The 23164-nt window shown below is 37.1% G+C and overlaps 1 protein-coding gene across 2 annotated transcripts in view; it reads right to left on the bottom strand.

Annotated features, from left to right (window-relative positions):
• Pi4k2b (phosphatidylinositol 4-kinase type 2 beta) overlaps positions 1-20100 on the bottom strand; it is a 33111-nt gene extending 13011 nt beyond the window's left edge. For both annotated transcript variants that reach the window (XM_077803365.1, XM_026403288.2), the window contains exons 1-7: positions 19694-20100; positions 12069-12223; positions 10145-10345; positions 9417-9548; positions 7471-7624; positions 6274-6341; positions 3566-3665 (exon numbers count right to left, since the gene is read on the bottom strand). In XM_077803365.1, the coding sequence (XP_077659491.1) occupies positions 3566-3665; positions 6274-6341; positions 7471-7624; positions 9417-9548; positions 10145-10345; positions 12069-12223; positions 19694-20000 (1117 nt within the window). In that variant the 5' untranslated portion in view covers positions 20001-20100. The remainder of the gene's footprint in view (positions 1-3565; positions 3666-6273; positions 6342-7470; positions 7625-9416; positions 9549-10144; positions 10346-12068; positions 12224-19693) is intronic.
• Positions 20101-23164: the final 3064 nt, after the last annotated feature.

Genomic DNA, 23164 nt, shown 5'->3' on the forward strand with positions numbered 1-23164 from the left:
ATTCTAAATTTTTATAATATCAGAAAGTAAATAGGTAGCTTTAAGGGATGAAAGATCTATAACTTGGTTGATGATGTAGCTCAGTGGTAGAGCGCTTGCCTATCAGGTGAACTCTTGGGTTAGATCTCCAGCACCACAAAAAATAATAAGAAAAAGAAAAAAGAAAAGAATCCATATTTCTGGGTAACTAGTGGCCCCTACAAGGAGACCATTAAATTCACACAGTACCAGGACTTGAAAGATTTGCATAATGGTGGAATCTTCTAAAAAGGGTACGAATGCATATTCCAAACCCCCCAGTTAGGTTCCCACCACTCAGAGAGCTTGAGGAAGAAATCTTCCCTTGGAGCCACTGATACTCATCTCTCTTCTATAGATCTCTCTGCACACTGCGGGAGGTACTAATTGCATGCTAAAGCCTTTCCTCTGGCCCCCATCTCCTGGAAGGTACCTCCAGTTCCCTTCTTGTCTTTCCCTGAAGAGTTTCTTAAAGGGAAAGCCCTTATTCTTTGCCTGCCTTCACTTCTTATCCCTCAACTTCATCCAAAATCCCTCCCTGGGCCCCCGAGTCATCCCACAAGGGCTCTCCACTGACCCACCTGCAGTCCTCATGCTACTTAGTCTCTGCAGCAAGGAGCACCGTTCTTATCACCTTTATGAAATTCCCCCTCTATGGTTCTGGAGATACCACTCTCTCACAATTTACTTTCTGTCTTATAAGTCGCTCCCTCTCTCTTGTGCTGGCATTTCCTCCATTCTTTCAACATCGGCGTTCCTCCAGACTCTAAACTCAGTTCCTTCCCTCCCTTCTTTACTTATTAAGTATTCATGAAACATTTATCAGGCTCTTATGTTCCTAGCACTGGATTAGGCAATGATGTTTGTTCTCCTTGATTTCCCTGGGTGATAGCAAATACCACCATAACTACCACCATGGCTTCCAGGTGACAACAGTTTAAAAACTATATTCTCAATAGTAATTCCTCTTTAAGTTCCAGACCTTTAATACCCAACTACATGTTTGATAAAATTTACCAACTGTCTTACAGAAAACCTAATACTTTAAAATGTTATTTGAACACAGTTTCCCAAAGATTAGGAAAAATAAAATGGAAACAAGACAATTCAATCAACAAAAGATAGGAAAAGCAAAAGGGAACAAATGAGAATTCACAGTCAGGAGAAAAAAAGATAAGATGGCAGAAAAAAGTTCAAACAGTTTATTAAGATTTAAACTATAGAGTTAAGTGCACCTATTACAAGACTCAGACTGGGTTAAGAAAAATGTACCCAACGTTGTTTATTAGCCATACACTTAAAACAAAATGATGAAGGTTAAAAATAAAATTGTCTAATACCAGGTAAATGCCAACAAAAAGAAAGGAGGGATAGCAATGTTGTAACAGGCAAAATAAAAAGCAAAAGATGGAGAGGGATAAAGGGCAATATAATTCACACAGATTAAAAACAAAACAAAACAAAACAGAAAAACCACCAAGAACATAAAACACTGGACATTTTTGTGAGTGAAATACAAAGTAAAAAATGCAAGAAGAAATCGACAAAATCACAATCAAGGTGATCTTAATTGCCTCTCCAAAATTAAGTGGTTTAATTAAGTGGTCAAGAAATAAGTCAAGGATTTGATAGGACTAACAACCAACAAACTTTAATTAGTAGACATAGACAGAACTTTGTGCCAAAACATTTTTTCAAATATAGTCCTCCAAATCAGCCACATATAAAATCATAAAGTACATTCTAATGAATTGCAAAAAACAATTCACTTGTGTGCATGTACAATTATAGAAGAACAAATTCTATCATTATATATAACTACAATGCACCAATAAGAAATGTGGAAAGAGAAAAAAAATTCACATGCCATTTTCATGGATCACAATGAAGTAACATTGGACAACTGCAACAACACACACTTTAAAAAAATGTCAATAATCAAAACAACCAATATTGAAATCAAATAAAATACTTCTAAGTTACTTTTATCAAAGAAATCAGAGAATACAAATAAGCAAAGCAGAACAATATGGCAGAACTCATCCAATCAGTAGTTTAGCTGAAATGATACCCAGATGAAAATATATGGCCCAATAATAGCATTTATAGTGTCATAATTTGGATTTTGACTGTCATCCAAGGGGCCATGTGTAAAATGCTCAGTTGTCAGCCTGCGGTGCTACTGGGAGGTGGTGGAACTTTGTGAGAGGAAGTTAGGTCACTCGGGGTGTGCCCTTTAAAGCAATATTGGGACCTGGCTTCCTCCTGTCACTCTCATTTGCTTTCTAGCAGCCACGAGGTAAGCAGTCTCTGGTACATGCTCTCACCACGATGTTCTATGCTACCACAGGCCCAAATCAACAGAGCTAAAAGACCATGGATGGAAACCTCTGGAACCACGAGCCAAAATAAACCTTTTCCTTCATTAAGTTTATTTTCTCAGTTACTTTGTCACAGTGATGGAGAGCAAAAGAGGATGAACATAATAAAAGATAGAACACATAGTTAATGAAAAAAAAATCAAGCAAGCAAACTGAAAATCTGATCAATAAAATAACCTAAAGAAAAGCAAGATAAGTAAGTAAACAAATAGTCTAATGCTTAACAAGCAACAAATCTTTGACAAGCTTAAACATTAAATAAAAGTAATTCATAGTAGGAATTTAAAAGAGGTATAATCATAGAGATCATTTTAAAATTTTAATTACTACATATATTTTAAACTACGCAAAAATCAAAAAACAATGTAGTAAACTCCTACATTCCAAATAACCTAATTTAGTTATTAATAAACTTTTGTGAAATTACTTCACCTATTCTATCTTGTCTCTACCTCCACCAATATTTAAATGCAAATTCTATATATCACTTCATTTCATCTTCTAAGAAGTTAAAATGCAAAGAAGGGATTAAAAAATTGGTGGGGTGGGGACAAGGGACTGAACGCAGGGTCACTTAACCGATGAACATCATCCCTAGCCTTTTTTTATTTTTTATTTTGAGACAAGGTCTCATTAATTTGCTTACGACCTCTCTAAATTGCTGAGGCTGGCTTTTAACTCGTGATCTTCCTGTCTCAGCTTCCCAAATGGATGAGATTACAGGTGTAATTAAATGCCTGACATTTAATTTTTTTTAAGTTATAAGAGAATTCTACGTAAAATGTTATACTCACAAATCTGAAACTCCAGATATCATAGATAATTTTGAGCAAACTTAAAAATGTCTGTAACTGGCTCAAGATATAGAAAACTTGGTATTTAACCATAGAAGAGACTTGGAAAAAAATTAAATCACTATTGAATGGAAGGGGGACAGGCCTAAATCATTTTATAAGTGAATTCAACTCACAATATTAACCAAACAATAGACAGCAAGACCCATGCAGTACACATCTTTGTATTCCCAGTGCCTAGAACTGAATCCTAATAAATGATTATACTTATACTTCATCCAGTTCTGTTATTTTGATGTCTACACATCTTGTTCCCTCTCTGCTTTGGAAAAGAGACTATGATAGAATCTACAGATAGTTCTAAATACTCACATGTTCTCCATTCATCAGGATGTTTAAAAGGAAATGCTAGACCATTATCAATTGCAGCTACTTTAATAAGCAATTCTTTATCATTGATCCAGTTTAAGACCTAAAGAAGAAAGAATGATCTGTTGGTAAAAGCACCTATATAAATATTTCCAAAGGATAAATTATTTATAATACTTACTGGGGTTTAAGGACATATTCTTTCTCAAGAGTCCATAAAAGGGCTGGGGTTGTAGCTCAGTGGTAGAGCGTTCGCCTACTATGTGTGAGGCACTAGGTTCGATCCTCAGCACCACATAAAAACAAATAAAATAAAAGTATAAAAAATATTTTTAAAAAGAGTCCATAAAAATTAAAATTGTTGCAAAAAAAATGAAATATAAAAAAAGAAAATCAAAATCAAAACCAAAACAAATTCACCCAGGAAGGGAAGAGACTATTTTAAAAAACCAGTAAGAATTTCACAAATGCTAATTTTAAAATTTGACACAACATGTTTACTTGGTAATGGTTTCACTTTTGTCCCCTGTTTTTGGAGAGTTTGAGAATATTAAGACTTTAAAAGTGATATTCTAAGCTGGATACAGTGGTGCATGCCTGTAATACCAGCAGCTTGGGAGGCTGAGGCAGGAGGATTGCAAGTTCAAAGCCCTCAGCAATTTAGCAAGTCCCTGTCTCAAAAAAAAAAAAAAAAAAAAAAAAAGAAGCTGGGGAATGGCTCCATGGCAAAGTGCCTCTGGTTCCATCCCCTGTACCCCACCCCCACCAAAAAAAGTGATATTCTAGATGCATTGCTTAGATGTTTGATATTTGCAAAATATTATTGATTTCTTTAAGATAACAACTTGACAAAATTACCTTATTAAAATTTAGTCTTTCTTATAGTCCCATGGAAACAATTAGGTTACATATAAAGTATTTCTAAAGAAAATTCCTCTAAAAGACTATAACTAAATATAATAAGGTCGAGCAGAAGGAACCTCAAGATATTCTTGACTACAGAATGTAGGCCATTCCTGACTTCTACATTCTTCTGTAGCAGAAACCAAGACCTCAGGAGGAAGACAAAGAGTAGTTCCCATTATATAAAGACAGGTGGTTGGCATTAGTAAGTGTCCTAGATAAAAGAGCAAGAAGTGAAAAGGGCTATTTTTAAATTAAAAATTCTACTGTGAAGATGTGCCAGGTTTCTTTGTTTCTCTTAATTTATACCAAATCTCACCTCAATGAACATACACAAAATACTCAGGGCAAAAGAAGAAAGTTTTCGACAAATTTAATTATCCAAGATATACCAATAAAACAAATTCAGGAGGTATTACACACATATATATTTTGGTATATATTTTAAATCCCTTTCTGCTATAACTGCCATTTATTTTCTATTTCTATCATTCTTTTTCCTATTTACAACTTTGTTGAGGTACAATTTATACAAATAAACCTTACATGTCAAAGGGTCCTATTTGATAAACCTGAATAGATGTGAAAGCTTTACCCAAAAGTTTCCTGAGTTCCACTGCAGTTCATGCCTCCCTCTGCCCCGTCCCCGGTACCCACTGGTCTGCCTTCTGTCAGTAGGGACTGATCTGCATTTTCTAGACTTTTATGTAAATGGAATCATACAGTATGTGACCTTTTATAGCTTCTTTCACTCAGCGTAGTTTTAAAAAGGTTGATTCCCTTACTATGTGTATCAAGTTTGGTTTTTTTTTATTACTAAGTATTGCATATGTATTTTAAAATTTCCTGGATAAACAATTAAAAGTACAAATGCTTCAAAGTGATGCAAATATTTTAAGTGACAATTTAAGAACACAGAAATTATAAGTACTGGAGAAATTATTTTTCTTAATCACTTAAAATTTTCTCAAAAGTGGGGCCAGGTTGTTGTAAACTTTAAAAAGTCTAAAAATGTCTTATGTAACTAATATGTGAACTTAGGTTACTCAGAGTTGATAGTAATGAATCTAAAATTTTTATAGTGTTAAGAATCTAAGTTTATTCTGTGTTAAAACCAGCTTCTAAGTGAAAGTTTTCTTTAAGTTCAGTGGGTATAATTCATAAGTAAAGCATACATGTTCCACTGCATTAGGTAATATTAGATTACCTAATACTGAATCAAAAACTCGGAAGGAGCCAGTGCAATGGTATACACATGCCTATAATCCCAGCACATTGGCAGGCTGAGGCAGGAAGATCACAAGGTTCAAGGTCAGTCTCAGAACTAGTGAGACCCTGTCTCAAAAATAAAAAATAAAAAGAGCAGGGACTGTGGCTCAGTGATATAGCACCCTGAGTTCAATTCCTAGTACCAAAAAACTCAGCAGGAACTGAACTAATAAAATACAAATACCAGAAACCTTAATTACATAAAAGCAAAGTAAAAATGGTCATTCTGCAAATTTCCCAAGCTCTAAAAAAAATGATACATCTGGTATCATTCTTCTATTTTAATACAAAACAAAAAATAAAGCTGCCTAGAGATAATAAAAATTAGAATCTGGAAATTCAGTGTAAACAAGTGACAGAAAAAAGATGAGAAGAACAGAATTAAAATCAAAGATTTAACAAGGGAAGGAGGAGATAATGGAGAATAACTTAATTTCAAGAAATCTTTTACACAAATTGACTGTTGTGTATGTGTGTGTGTGTGTGTGTGTGTGTGTAGATATAGATATATTTACTTATTCATTTTAAAATTTGCTTACCTCATGGTCAGTTTCTTTTTTACATTTCTCCTTTTCATATCTGACTAACCAATTATCATTTCCTCTGTCTTTTAAAAGAAACAAAAAAATTTGTTAATTGATTTTTATGGGCATTATAGATGAATATCAATGGGAGAAATCTAGTCACCTGCTGATTTTTGAGATTTTCATTGATTTTCTATAGCATACGTCTACCATATCAAAGTTCCGATTTAAAACTAAAAAAAACCCAACCAAACAAACAAAAAACCCCCATAAATATTAGCGACCATTTATTGAATGTTTTCTCTGTGCCAGATACTGTTCTAGGGGCTTCACATGTGCTAATTCAATCCTTATAACCTACCCTGTGAGGGAGATATGATTATTAGATTAAGGTTATTAAAATCAAGGATAACTTCCTCTTCACCTGAGAAAGAAAAGCATCTACCCTTCCTGCTAGACAAATTTCCAAATAGGCTACCAGGGTACTGGGGGTACCCTGGACTACACACTAATTTTAGTTATTAATTTAAGATCATATTAATTAAGAAGCTCAATGTAGAAAATTACATGATGCTTTTTCAGAAGCTAATATGAATGAGAAAACATTTCAAACCAGTAGTTCTCAAACTTTAGAGTGCATCAGAGTTACCTGGAAAACACATGAAAACACAGTCCTTGCCCCACTGCAGAGTTTCTGCTCAGTAAGTCTAGGATATTGTACAAGAATGACCCTGAGAATCCAGGGAACTACAATTGGGACCTACTGCTTTGGACTGTCTACATCCAAATTTGGAATTAGATTATTTCCTTACAAAGCAGAACAAATGAAAAGTTTAATGTATTTGTAACTATACTAACAATTACACAATGTCAAAATGAGCATCTAAACTAAATTATACAATCAAGTTTTAATTTTTCATATTATGAAGATAACATTTCTAATATCTGGCCTTGTCCTGCTCCTAGGAAATTTCTCTTTAGGGGCCAAGAATTGATCTTTGTCACCTAGACAGGAGCCTGGTATGAGTCAAATCCCCCAGTATAGGATTAATTATGCCCAGGAGAGTTTGTACTATGTCTGTTTTGAAAACAGGTAGAAGAAGTAGCTTTAAGATTTTTGCATCAAAATTTTATAGCTCTGATTTAGGTAACAATAGTATATAATTTGAAAGCTAACGAGATCAGAGTGAACAAATGAGAGAACTTCAATACCTGTGTTTCTGATGATGTAATCCAAAACAACTAATCTTTCAAATTGTGACTGAAATTGTTTTCTAATATTCTCAGGCAAAGGATCAGCTTCAAATTTCCTAAGCCAATATTCAGCCTCCTTGTAACCTTCAACAAATAACTGAAAGGAACCAATCTACAATTTTAAGAACTATAGTTAGAAACAAAAGTACAAGAACAAAGGGTTTAATTTTTAATTTCTCAGCAGTACTGTCACAAAATGTTATACAAACATAATAAGAAAAATAGAAGAGATAACGCTAATTTAGATAAGCATATTTATCAAGAAACCTATTTTTACACACTAATTTTAAATAATCACATGAAGAACGCACAGCAAATAAAAAATATTCAACCCTAGACTATTAAGGAGCATTGCTAGACTAGACTTTTAAGCAGCTATTTCGGGATAATCAAAAAGGAAAATAAATACATGCCCTCAAGGTGACACTCTTAACAAGAATGCTGCTTTCTAAAAATATTCATTAAAGTGAATTTAATTATGGAGGCCAAATTGAACATCAATCCTGATTATTTCATAATAGTGCAATTTTAACTCATGAAAGAAACGTTTCAAGATTCTTCTTAAAACATAAAATACAGAAAATAATTTTATTTTAAAAATAATAGTGGATTCTTTGACTATTCAGATTAAAGATCCTGTCATAAATTTTAAAAGAACTAATCAATTAATCATAACCTCTATAGTGTTTTTTTACAAAGTTCTTTCCTTGAAAATATATCCATCTTAAAAGACATTTTTGTTACTAAAATTTACTAGTTAACATTAAACCATGTATTAAAGATGGAAATACAAGTTTTCAACAGCAGATGATGCCTGGGTACTGAGCAACCTTCAAAAATGCAAACAAATCACCACACACAAAAATCTATTCCTTATCCTGACATTTTATAGTCTTGTTGTTGGCATGATTTTTTTTAAACAATTCCAATGTTTTCTTTAAGGCACTTACAACTAAGTAGTAGTAGTCATTAATATGGAAACCATAGTCTCCAATAGTCATGCTTATTTTAGCACATCCAAGAAGGAAAAGGACTTACAAAAAGTCTTAGAACTCCAAGTTTACTTGGAGTACAATTTTTAAAATTAGTCAATCATGAATTTCCACTCAAAGTCTTTTATCTAGATACATGTAGAGCAAAACCAAAACAAAATTATAGGTCAAGTCTATTTTTAAAAAATAAATCCTAGAGTTTTTCTAGGATGCCTTTTCCATTAGCCCTCTCCACCTTTGCTTAGTTAGCTGCTAATCATCTCTCAGTTTATTTTAAAGTGATTAGAAAAAACAAAATCTAATGTGCAATGAGAAAACACAGCTGCTACCATTTACTGAACCATAACTATGTACCAAGTACTTGACTTGAATTTCTCAAGTTTATCCTAAGAGGTAGTTCGTGTCATTCCCTACCTCATAGAAACTAGGGCTGACAAAATACAGACCCTGCCCAAGGTCTCAATCTAACTAGTATAGAGATAGGATGGAACCCAGCTCTGACTCTAGATCTGAACTTTTGGCCATTACTTTATAAAGCCTTTGATACAACATCATCTGGGAAACATTTCCTGCTCCTCCAGACTCAGTTAGGCATCCCTCTTCTGCATCTTGTCTTTGTGTGTGTGGTGTTGGGGATCAAACCCAGGGCCTTGGCCTGTTAAGCAAAAGCTCCACCACTGGGCTATAATCCCAGTTCTAGGCATCCCTCTTTGAACCTCTCAAAGCTCCCGAACTTACTACCTATCAAGCACTTTATCAAACTGCATTGAAATGGCTTGGTTACTATGAGCTCCTCAAAGAGGAAAAAGCTTTTACTACTATAACCACAGTCCAGAGTGCGATGTTTAGCTCTAAAAGATCAGGCTGAACCTCCCAACTACATCCTAAGTACAGCTTATCATAGTAACTCACCTTAGGAGGTAGTCCTATCCGATGAAACTTTCTACCTACTTTTGGCACTTTCTGTAAAGCATACTTTTTGCCTCTTGATTTTGCTCGGTCAATTGCACTGTAATTAAATGTCTCACTGACAAGCCAAACCACCTAGAAACACAGAGTTCAGAAAAATGGTCAGAATTTGCATTATGATATTTCTATCCACGTACGCAATCAAATTCACTCTAATCCTGTAAACGAGCAAAGTTTAAGGCTATAGCTGAAAATCTAAGATAGAAAGGCCAGGAGATTTTGTGAAACCATGGAACATATGTCTTTTCTCAAAGAGGTATAAAAGTGACCTAAAATTTTCTAGTGAAAAAAAACTAAGCAAGAGTTTTAAATTGTAGAATTAGATATGAACATTTTGAGGATGGCAACAATTAAAACATACAAAGGCCAACAAGAAACCAATAGCAGCCTTATAAATAGCTATCTTGACCTTCCACGAATCTCGATCCCTCATTTTTGTCTACTTTCTAAATGCAAGTCCTTCCTCCTCTCTGTGTTAGCTCCCGTGACCTCCCAGGAACAAGAGCCATTCCCTTGCATGCTTGTGGGTCTATGTGAGGACAAGTTGGCAGCTGCTCATACTCTTGAATTACCAAGAAGGGATTCCACTTTAGGCTCTACCATTAAGTTATTACTAAAGTACTCACAGACAAGTGGGCTAAGTATTTGACTGGAAACCCACTCTGCTTTACCTTTGTTTTAGGTACAATGCCCAGATGAAGCTTTTCATCCAAGAGGTAGGCCCCAGCCTCAGAAAGGTAGCCCTGGTTGGGAAGCAGGCAGCCTCTGCCAAAGCAGCAAGGGCAGCAGACCTTGTGGACATACTTGGTCCATTTTGGATTCAATTGACCATAAGGCTCTTCTGATTTTGGTTTAAAAACACCAATAATTTTCTAAAGGGGTAAAAAGGAAAAATCTTATTAGGCTTTTACATGTGTGGAAGCGGACATATATATCAAACACATTGATATCCATTATTTTACATATAGATTGAGAGAGAGAGAGATAATAATCCACAAAACACATTCTCATAATTTGTTTCCTCCTATTCCCTGACTCAGATTTAGGCATAACCTTCAAGTGTTAAGAAGTTTGTTTTCAATCACATTTTACTCATTTCCATTGAGGATCTAAACTCAATAATTCCTTGGACCAGTACTTTTCAAATAGTGCTCTGTCAAACCTTAGAAGGTGAGGGCAAGGGTTCATGCCATTTAACCTGTGACCCATGCCATTTAACCAGATTAACTCATTTGTTTTATATTAATGGACTTCCAGGTTAAAAAAAGGTGTCTCACCAATTTTAAATGTTTGAAAACCATCACTTTAGGTCAAACAGTGTTACTATTCAGAATCTATTAAACACCCAAGCCACAAGTTTGTTTAACATCTACTTTCCCCACTACGGCGTACATTCTAAAAAGGCTGGAGCTTTGTTAGTGCTGCACCTCTAGTACTCAAAGCCATATCTGAAACACATTAAGTTTCCAAGCATTTGCTAAATAAACTAATAAAGTCTATGCCAAAAAATATTTCTCTAAACAAAGGGAATAAGATACATTGAATAACTATGCTGTCAGCTGCTCTTAGCCTAAGACTTTCCCAGTTATGTTTTTCATGAACCAATCTTTTAAATAAACTCCTTTATTTAAAAGATTGGTTCATGAATGTCTAAAATCTCTATAACCTTTTGTACTGATCTGATACAATATATATATATAAAATACATATATATTTTTTATCTTAACTTTTAAGGGAAAGGACTTTGCTATGTTGCAAAGACTGGTGGCCCCAAACTCCTGGGCTCAAGTGATCCTCCTGCCTCGGACTTCTGAGTAGCTGGGACTACAGGCATATGCCCTTGTGCCTTGTGCCCAGGTACCTACAACTCTCTTAAAATCTCAAAGGAGGTCTATGCTTTAAAATTACTTTGAAAATATAACTTTAGTCTTTGAAAAAAAGGGGGTAAAATTGTGAACTTTCTTATCTCTCAAAAGAGGATTTGCTGGTTGTGCATCAGAAGGCTTTTAGAAAAAATGAGATCAATTTTTGAAAAATTCTAGACTAAGTGGAAGAAATTACCATAGAAATTTCTCTTTTCTGCTCCAGAATCATTTATTCATTTCACTTTTGTGCATTTCAATGACTTCACACTTCAGGTTACCCAGCCTCCTTCCCTTGGCACAATGCCAAAAAAAATATATCTAGAGAAAAATATAGCCTTGAAAAAAAAAACAACCAAGCATTGGAAATGACATTAGACAAGTTGTGAAAGTTTCAATTTCTACTCTGCTTGGCAAGTATGGTAATAGACTATTTTAAGGTGAGGACTTATTGACATATGCTCAACGAATCTCCAAGTGAACAGGGTATTCAGTAATTGCTTGAAACCAAATAGAAGCTGTCAGAATAGCAATCTATAACTTAACAACAATTAGCTCTATTTCTATAGAGGAGGGTGCTTTAGTAAAAAATAATAACCAAAAAAATTGTGCTTTATTTCACAAAAGAGGGTGCAATCGAAATTAATATCTTCAGAAATTCGCAATGACTTCAGATTTAAGTTAGTGATTTCCAAAATTTTCTTAGTATATAGTAGGTCTGTGAAATTCTCACCTTCTTAGGATCCTTTACAAAGTAACTTCCACTTGAGCCTTGAGAAATTCTTTGTGGAAAAACTCCCAATTCTATTGCTTGTTCTGCTCTCAATATAATATCGGCAAATTCTGGATCATCCAAGAATGCATTCATCTCTGAAAGGCCCGTGGTCACTGCATTAAGAAGAAAGATTAGCCTCGAGAATGCTCATGATATGGACCTAAATGTGTGAATTTGGTTATTGGTGTTAGGACAGAGGTACAGAAAAATATAATTAAGTACTACATGGACAGCTTTGATCCTCCTTCCTGACCACTTCTAACTAAACAATGCCATATGGAAAAAACTTTACTATTTGTTGAAAAAAATCACACAAATACCCTCTCACTTCTTTGAACTCCTCTGCAATGATTCTGTCCTTCATCCTTCTCTAGCTCTAATTCCACAGTCTTGTCTCAAATCCTATCATCAGTAACTACAACTTCTCCACAATTTTTCAAGCACCTCTTAGCTTCCCAGTTTAGTCCCTCCAGCATAAAATTCACTCATCCTACAGGAACCTACAAGCACTGCTCTCCTTGCTATCCTTGGTCTTTACTCCCTTCATGTGCCCCACTCCTTGACCACCTTAAATATGGCCTATCATTACAGAATCACTCTTCTCCCTCCCTTCATCATGGTCACCAGGAAAAATCCCAGTCCTGGTGAAACCTGTCTGTTGACTCTATGCCTCTGCCAGGATAGCTGAACTTGACCAGAGAAACGCATATCAACTCAAATTCTCAACACCTCCTCTCCTCCCACCCTCTCTCAGCAGATTATCTATCTAGCTGCCTACTTCATGACGTGAAAAAAAAATATATATGTCTCATGTATATATATGTGTGTGTGTGTGTGTATACACACACGCATACACACAGCACCACACCTACTGATCCACTGCTTAACTATGGGTCAACACTGATGATTTCCAAATTTCTCTCTCAGGCCTGGGCTTGCAACTATTATTCAACATCTCTACTTGGATGTTAACAGATGGCTCAAAGTTTATTACCCAAAACTCAATTCTTCATCTTTAACACCCCCCATCCCAAGACTTCATCTCCATTCCTCCCTGTTGTAGCTGCTGGCAATTCAAAATCTTCCAGTTGTATAAACCAGAATAAGCTGCAGAACCTTAGAATCAATCCTGATCTTCCACTCTCACCTTCTATCTCCAACAAGAAAGTTGTGTAGGCTCTACTGCCTAGTGTCTGGAGCCCAGCCTCTTACCATCTTCCATTTCTTCCATGTTACTTAGGTAATTATCAGTTCTTGCCCAACTTATTATAAGAGCCCCCTAACTGGTCTTCCTCTTTCACTCCTGTCTTTCTATACTCAACCAAGCAGCCATAGTAACCCTCTCAAAACAGGACAGACTGCATCACTCCTTTGTACCTAACAGTTCAAGGGCTTCCCATCTCCAGAAATGAAGTGTGTCTTCTGCAGTTTCCGCCCTTATCTTACTAGACCTGCCATCTGGAGCAAAGGCCTACTACTTACCCTCTTCACTGATGCCCATCAAATAGCTGAAGGGCCTTTCTTGTTCCGCTGAGTCTTTCTCCACCTCCTTCCACACTGAAGTGTTCTCAGGCTTTTCAGCATCGTACTTGTCCTCATTTCCTGCCTCAGTATTTCACGTACTTGTCCTCATTTCCTGCCTCAGTATTTCAATGTTTCCTCTCCAAATATGGTCTCCAGAACCAAGTAACTCATGAACAGAATAGACACCTCATCCTCAATCTTGACACTGACCCAAAAGAAAGAGTCCCTAGAATACTGTAGGAGTTCCTCAGGAGTTCCGTCATAATACTAATTTATATTGAAATCGCTGAACTCTTGGACTACTCTTGTTCTCTCACAGTCTACACCTGAACAGCTCTTTTGGACTACGCAAGACTTCACATTATTACTAGTAAGTGTTACCAAGTTGGCTATGGGTTAGGTGCGTCATAGATCCTCCTGTTGTTCCTATCATGAAGTCCATAGTCATTTGTCAAATACTGAACAATTCAGTTTCAACCAAAATCAGATCAATTAGAAACATTTCTGTAGAAAATAAAGCAGGATGTTCTTGCCACATTATTGAGATAATATCATCCTACAGGAAGCTACACATTTTTTTTTCTTTGAACATGGTTTGCATTTAGCATCAAAATCCAGAAGGGCACTTAAAATAAATAACTGGTCCTACTATCTAATTACTGTCAGAAAAAAGACCTATCAACTCTTCTAAAATGAAAGCAAGTGGTTTTTAGTAGATAATTTTTCCTTAACTGATTCATTACTGACAATTACATTCTACGATTTTCTGCATGCTCATTACTTAAATGTACTTTGATAATGAGTTTAATGTGAAAGGCACCCCCAGATATTATACTGCTTCATGCAACATATGATATGGATAATCTGGTTTGAAGGTTTATCATCAGTTTGATTTTTAATAACTCAGTGCTAGGAATAGAACCCAGAGACTTCTGTTCGATAGGCAAGTGCTCTAGCATACAGAGCTACACTGCAGCCCTCTGGGTTTTTGCTGTGTGTGTGTGTGGGTGGGGGCGGGGGTATTGGGAACTGAACCCAGGGACAACCTATCAATGAGCTACATCCCCAGTCCTTTTTTTTTTTTAATTTTAAATTTTGAGACAGGAGCTAAGGCTAACCTTAAACTTGCAATCCTCCTGCAACAGCCTCCTGAGTTGTTAGAATTGTAGGTGTGCACCACCATGCTCAGCTTTTATTTTTATTTTGAGATAGGTCTCACTAAGTTGCTGGGAATTTGTTAAGTTGTCTAGACTGGCTCAAACTTGCAATCCTTCTGCCTCAGCCTCCCAAAAAACTAAGATTACAGCATGTGCCACCACACCAGGCTATCTTTGATATATAATTATATTTATATATATTCCATTAAAACTGTGGTCACTGGGGCTGGGGTTGTGGCTCAGTGGTAGAGCACTCTTCTAGCATGAGTGAGGCCCTGGGTTCGATTGGAACCACCACATAAAAATAAATAAATAAAATAAAGGTAAAAAATTTAAAAAGCCATGTTTCTAAAAAAAATTGTGGTCACTATCTTAAGAAATAAAGTATGGCATTTTGTGTTTGTGTCAGAATATATTCAAAATTATTTTCTAAGTAGCTTCATATACTCCCTTTGGGTCAATGCTAGGAAGAGACAGTGGCCTTCTAGTCAAGTTCCAGTCTCGTTCAGGCTCCTCACTTTTCACAGATGTCCAAAGCACCCCTGAAGCTTTGCTGCTCTCATGACTATTCCAAGCTTCTTTCCCATGGATATTTCTTATTCATCTTTCACACTTACAATACTATAACAAAATGACCTAAGTTCCAGGAAAGCAAAAGATCTTTGTTTTGTTCTCTGATGTATCTTATGTGCCTAGAACAGAGGTCCTGGCACATGGCAGACCCTCAATAAATTTTGTTCAAAAAATAAACAAACTAGCTGGGCACTGTGGCATATGCCTATAATCCCAGCAGCTCAGGAGGCTGAGACAGGAGGATCAAGTTCAAAGCCAGCCTCAGCAACTGCAAGGCACTAAGCAATTCAGTGAGACTCTATCGCTAAATAAAATACAAAATAGGGTGGGGGATGTAGTTCAGTGGTTGAGTGCTCCTGAGTTTAATCCCCAGTACCAAAAACAAAAATAAAAATAAAATCTGATCATGTCAATTAAAAAAAATTAACAAACTCTCTCATCAGCCACACTTAAGGGTTATTACCGATCCTTTAGAAAATAGAAAAAAAAATGGATTAAGAGAGCCCACTGTACATCCTTTAGGTTCTTAGCTGAACATAAAAATACAGGGTAAATTACCAATTTTAAATTTAAGTAATTAAACAAGCAATTAAAACAAACCCATCCTCCCTTAAGAGTTAGAATTACCCCTTTCCCATCTTTCCTTACCTTACCCACTAACCAGAATATTTCTAAAAAAAAGTGCTGATAAGTCTGATGAACTGAATGCTACCTTTAGGGTTCCAATGCTAGATGTCACTGACTCAGCTGAATCTTCCCTGTCCCCTACACATTGAGGGCAGTGCTCCATGCCTCTGTGGAACCTCAGATTTACCAGTCAGAGTATGGACAGTGTGTTAGAACTACTTCTTCTAATTGATTAAGTCCTCCTCCAGGCTACACAGATGTGTAGGGAGGCATGCATGTGATAGGTCACTATTCTTTCAAGATCTTGATTTCCACAGGTACCCTGCAGGCATACATATTTGATGAATGATGTATCTCTAATGAATGGAAAACAAAGAAGTGTGTGTGCTGTATTCTAAGCAACAGCTGAGGAATAATCTCCAACACATCCCTGCTCCATTTCAAAAACTCAGTTATGGTGACTGTCAGACATCTGCAACTTCTACTCTTCTAAACTTTCCTCTAAATGAAACCAGGTTATCAGTGTCCTGAACCTGAATCAAGCCACACTGTTAACACCAGCTACTAGAATTACTTCTACTGAAAAGGACTTCAGGAAAGTTATAAGAACTAGACTTATGAATTCAATCACTTTTATTTCACAGATGTTGTTCAGCTTATAGTCTCTTCTCTAAGAGAATGCATGACAAGTTATCATTTGTCAGTTCTGTTTTGGTTCAAACAACAAGTTCAACTTCATGGTCTCCCTAATTGGTTTCTTTCATGTTAGCTATTCAGTAATCTTATTTCAGTACTCTTATACCAGTCTCCATCTTATTTAGTTTACTACCCCTTTTCTCATCTTTCTTCACATTTATATGATTTTCTAATTTTGAACATGCATTTTTTGAACATGAATTGAACGCTACCTTTAGGGTTCCAATGCTAGGTTATGGTGACAGACATCTGCAACTTCTACTCTTCTAAACTTTCCTCTAAATGAAACCAGGTTATCATTTAGGGTTCCAATGATTCAAGCTATCGTGAATCATTAAATGACATAAATAAAATTTCATTTTCCTTTGTGAGTTCTAATTGTTCTGTTAGGCTCTCCAACAACAGACATGTATGTGCTCAAGTCTGTACTAACTGGGACCCTGGAGAACTCACTTCACTTCTCTGTGCTTTATTAAATGGGAATAAAAAAATAGCACTCATTTCATAAGGTTGGTTAAAAATTAACAAATGCGAAGTACATAGAACTATGCCCAGCACATACCAACTGCTACATAGATATTAGATTTTATCATCTTTAATACTATGCAATTCACTGACTAAAATGATAACTAGGACAAGGAATGCCACTACTCCTACTTTGATAATGATTTAACAACCAACACTATAGTTTTTGCTATTTCTAGACTTTGTCAAATGCCTTATTAAAGATAACAGACATGTGACTAAAGTACATAAAGTTCCTGTTTTTATAAACAAAACAGCTAAGCATCATAAATGATGTTAATCTAAAGGCAAGAATGTCTTAGACCTAAAGGTGGTTTGATGGAAATTGGATGGTAACAGACAAAGGAAATAATGGCCTCATTTAAAAAAAAAAAAAAAAAAAAAAAACTAAATTTTAAACTAATCATAAGTATTTTTTTTTTTTGAGGGGAGATCTCTTTTAAACACCTTTAAGTAATGTTTATAGTCCAAAACTATTTTAAAATCCCATTTTAAAAAAACTCCATAATAACCAAAGTAACAATTATTTTATAAACACTTAGGGATCTAGCTGGGCGCAGTGGTGCGCGCCTATAATCCCAGCAGTTCAGGAGACTGAGGCAGGAGGATTGTGAGTTCAAAGCCAGCCTCAGCAAAAGCCAGGCACTAAGCAACTCAGTGAGACCCTGTCTCTAAATAGGGCTGGGGATGTGGCTCAGTGGCCTAGTGCCCCTGAGTTCAACACCCCCCGCCCCGTCTTACCTAAATAAATAAATGACATTTAGGCATCTATAGCAAAATGGAAAAGTGCAGGACATGAAAAAGAATTAGGCTTTATCTAGTTCTGTCTTTACCACTTCCCAGATATTTGACTCTGGGCAGACCACTTACCTCTGAAGTTCTATGAACTACCAACCATCACAATTCTATTAATTTTACCCAAGAAGGATGGTCAATGAAAACTAACTATAAATTGTGATAAAAATATCACCATTAAAGAGGTAGGCCTTCTTTTCAATAAGTCATATGTATTCTAACTACCATACTCTAGCTTCACTTTGATTTTTTCTAGCCTTAACATTATTTACCAAAAAAACTCCTCACTTTCACACAACAAATGCATTTTCTGGACTTTTGGCCCTAATAAAATCTAGCTATGATGTTAACTTTGAGGTGGAAAAAGGCAAGCTATCTATGAGGATCTTGGTTACTTCATAGACTGGATTCTAGGTAATAGAAGTCCAAACTGCCAGTGTAGTTAGGTGAATGTGATCCATTTGTGATCTGGTTCCAACTTCACGTTTGTTTGCTCAACCAAGGGTCGTACTGAAAACGCACCCATTAGCCTAACTGTATAATAGTAGCATAGATGCACATCAGAAATGTTGGCTAAAGCTTAAGAGTGGGACAGATGGCTTCCTCTTGGCCTCTTTAATTTAGAGTATTTATGTTTGAACAGAAGTTCAAATAGAACTTGAGTAACTTACTCTATCCCAAATTCTTTACCTACATAATAGTACATACTAGTAGCAGGGCAGGTAAAAATCTGGCAGTTCAAAACTCGGGAAAAACTAAGCAATATTAATACAAACTATCTTTTTTGTAGCGTTTAAGTGCTGCAAAGAAAGGTAACTCCAAAACACCGTGTGCACACCATCTCTTTAAATCCATCCTAACACCGGCAAGTAGGTGTAAACACCACCATTTCACAAACAAGTTGGTCTCTTCTCTAGCAATAACTATATCAAGTCTACTCGATTTACATGAAATTAGTCTCACTTCTCTCCACAAGCCCCAAACTCACTTCTTCAACAACGATCTATGCTAAGCAACATGCCTAAACTTTACATTCAACTGCCCTCTTTCAAAGGTGATCCATTCATTTAACAGTGAAAAGGTGTGTGTTTTAACGCATAATTATAGAAACGACTCAAGAAATAAAAGCTTTGTAAGAGATAGATAGCAGGAGCAGGAAATTCGTCTCTGCCCCCTCTAACTAGCGTCACAATAACATTTAGTTGGAAAACGTTTTGAAACGTTTTTGGATATTCTTGCTGGACATCTCTCTCATTGCTGTCATCCACCTTGCAAAGTCACAACTCTGGGAACTTGTCGATAGTTTTGAATTATTAATTCAGAACTCACGTCCAAACTTGAGCAAACAACTTACGTCACTCTGTTAAGTTTTCTTCAGTGTCTGGCTACAGTTTGGACTCACTTTGGGGGAAATCTAAAGAACTGGGAGTTTAATGACAATCGCTGGTCTAGCCTACAGACAGTGGACAAGGCGAGAGGCGGCGCGGGGCAGGTGTCCGTGCCTGGGCTGGCTACTCGCCCCGCGACAGGGAAGCCCCTCCATCCAGGCGAGCGCAAGCCAGGGGCGCAGCCGAGCCAGGAGCGCTGGCAGCGCGGGGAGCAGCCCCGGGCCGGGCGGGAAGCGGGACGCGCGGCGGGGGCAACAGGCGCTGGGGACGCACGCGCCGGGAAGGGAGCGGGACGCACCTGAAACCGAGGGGCGGTTCCGGCTGTGGTCGGTGGGCGAGCCGCGGGTGGCCCCCACGGCCCGCGAGAGGCTTCGGGACCCATCCTTGGGCGGGAGCGGCAATTCTCCGTCGCGGGCCTGGAGGGGGGCGGCCGCGCCCTCGTCGCCAGCTCCCTCCTGCTGCCTCACGGCGCCCCCCGGCGCACCCCTCCGCGGCTGGGCCCAGGCGATCCGCGGCAGCAGCGGCTCCCGCTCCTCGTCCTCCTCTTCCTCCGGGTTCCCGCCGCCCGCGGACCCCCGCCGGCCGGGCTCGCAGAGCTCCGCCATGGGCTCCCTCTCCGACTTCCGTGCCGAGACCTTATCAGAGCGGCGGAGTGCCGGGGCCCGGCCTCGGCATCGCGGCAAACTGGAGTGGCTGGGTCACACCGACGCCACCTCACCAGCACAAGGGCCAGATCGGGGCCCGCCCCGCGGCTGCCCCGCCCCGCCCTGCCCTGCCGCCGGCCACGCCCACCGCCGGCCACGCCCCACCCCTCGGCTCCGCGGGGCGCCGCCCTCGCGCCTGCGTAGAAGGATCAGCGCGATGGGGCGGAGCCTGGGCGGGGCCGGGCGAGGCCGGGCGGGGCCGGTGGGGCAGCCACCTGTCAGCCAAGGCCAGAAAAGCGCTGGTGGAGGCTGCTGTTCCCCCTACTCAGTGCGGACAGCAGTTATTTCCGCGGAGGTCCTCCTCACTTCAAACTGAATAGGCTTCTCCTCCTACTACAGAATTTTCACTTAAAGTTTACCACAGCTTTTGCGATATATGAATTTATCTGAATGGCTGATATTTGTTTCCTCTATTAAAAGCCCATTAAGAGGGCTGGGGCTATATATTTATCTGTACTGGGACAATCCTGATAGCAGACTTTGTATTTTCCTGTTTTCCGAATTATCTAGCTAGAAGTTTATCAATGTTTAAATTCTTTTCAAAAAGCCATCTTTCAATTCCATTCATTTTCCGTTTTTGAGTTCATCAACTTATACTCTTTTTCAGTAGAGGTTTGATTTTCTAGTTGCTTAGAGAAGATTCTAGTATTGGTTGAAGACCTTTCTGCTTTTTAAATATGCATTTAAAGCTATGAGTTGTCCTCTAAGCATTGCTTTAGTTGCATTCTGCTATTTTTGATGTGTTGTGCTTTCATTTTCATTCTGATGAAATTTTTAATTTCTCCTTATGATTTCTTCTTTGACCCATTTCTTTTGAGTATGTTGTTTAATTTCCAAGTGTTTAAAGGTTTTTCTAATTAGTGTTATTTCAAATTTAAATTTGTTGTAGACAAAGATTCTTTGGCATTTCATTCTTGTGAAATGTGTTAAGACTTATTTAGCGTGGTATAGTATATACCCAGGTGAACATTACATGGTCATTTTTAAAAGAAGATGAATTCTGCATTTGAATAGTTTTGAATTGAACTACTAATTGAGTCTATAAATATAAATTTAGTTAAGTCACCTATATCCTAAAAGTTGTTTTTTTTTTGTCTAGTTCTATTTCTTACTAAGAAGATTATTATGATTGCTATTTATTATTATGGATTTGACTATTTTTTCTTTTAGTTTCATGAGTTTTGCTTCCTGTATTTTGAAGATATATTACTAGGTGTGTGCATAAGAGTTTCATGTCTTCCTAATGACTTTTTTGAAAGTTTTAAAAATTAAACTTTAAACAATTTAGTATTATGGACTGTTCTTCCTATCTATTAATGTTCTTGGCTTGAAGTTCATTTTGAGGGATAATATTAACTATTCTAGACTTTTTAGGCTGTTTACCTTAGGTAAATCTTTTTCTACACTTTTTAATCTATTTGTGTCTTCATACTTAAAGTGTGTTAATATCCTGTAGATAGTTTACCATTGGTTCTTGATTTTTTAATCTCTGTTCTTTAATTGGGATTTTTAGTCCCTTTACATTTATTGTAATAATGATGTGGTTGGATTTAGATGTCTCACTTTTCAATTCCTGTACTGTTTGTTTCTTTCTTTTCTGCTTTCTTTAGGATTAATTCAGTATGTCTAGTTAGTTCATACTAATTTCATTGGCTTTATGCTGTATCATTTTAATTTTTAGTGGTTATGCTAGGACTTACAGTATGCATCTTTAAATTATTTCTATGTTTTGAGAGCTTTTATTATACTATTTGACATGAAATGCAAGCATCTTGCAAAAATGTAGTTCCATTTATCCTCCACCCTTTATATTATTGTTGCCATGTACACTAAACCTACATGTTTTAAATCAGTGAATGATTTTTGTCTTAAGCAATCAAATCTTTTAAAGAAATTAAGAAAATAATTTATGGTATTTTATATTCACCCACATTTTTAGTATTTCTTGTGTTCTTTGCTCCTTCCTGTAGATCGGAGTTTCTATCTAGTATCATTCCACTTCCTTATGAAGAATTGTATTAAAAATTCCTTATAATGCAGAATCTGCTGGTGATAAGTTCTAAGTTCTTTTTTTAAATATGTTTTTTAGTTGTCGATGGACACAATATCTTTATTTATTTTATGTGGTGCTGAGGATCGAACCCAGTGCCTCATACGTGCGAGGCGGGAGCTCTACCACTGAACTACAGCCCCAGCCCTCCAAGTTCTTATTTATTTGAATTTATCATTATTTTACCAACATTTAAAAAATATTTTCTCCAGACTTAAAATAATAGGTCAATTTTACTCCCCTTACTCAACCATGTTCAATTCTAAAAATGTCATTTCATTGTTCTGTGTCCTTCATTGTCTCTGAATCAAGTCCAGCTACCTAACTGTCTAATCTGCATCATGCCCTTTTCTCTAGCTGCCTTGGAGATTTCCTCTGTATCTTTGGTTTCCAGTGGCTTGAACATGATGTCTTTGGGATTATTTTCTTTTATGTGGGTTTTGTTGAGTTTCTTTAATCTGTAGATTTATGTTTTCTATGAAATTTCGAAGGATCTCAGTTATTTCTTTGAATTTTTTTATCTGTCCCATTCTCTCTTTCCTTTCCTTCTGAGATTCCTGTTACATGTATGTTTTACTCTTACATATTGTCCCGAAGATCAGTATGGCTCTACCTACCTATTTATTTTTCAATAGTTTTTATCTCTGTTCTTCATATGTGATAATTTCTCTTAATCAGTTTTAAATTCAGTGAGCCTTTGACTATTTACAAACAGTTATGAAACCCACCAGTGAAGAGATTTAAAATTTCAAGTTCTATCGATTTTAGTTCTAAAGTTTCTGTTAATTTATTATGACCATATATTTTATTATGTGTGTGTGAGAGAGTGTGTGTGTGTGTATTGACTGGAGTCAACATCTACCTGATATTTTTCTTTCAACAATCCAACTGTTGCTTTCTTCTGGGCTCCTTGAAGTCTCCCCCATGCAACGCAGTTCAGATGTTAGGCAAGGATCTGAGCAGAATGTATGTGCAGATTTAGGGGCCCTCTACCCCCCTGACTTATTCCATTTCA

The sequence above is a fragment of the Urocitellus parryii genome, chromosome 10, assembly GCF_045843805.1.
Source record: "Urocitellus parryii isolate mUroPar1 chromosome 10, mUroPar1.hap1, whole genome shotgun sequence".
Taxonomy (NCBI): domain Eukaryota; kingdom Metazoa; phylum Chordata; class Mammalia; order Rodentia; family Sciuridae; genus Urocitellus; species Urocitellus parryii.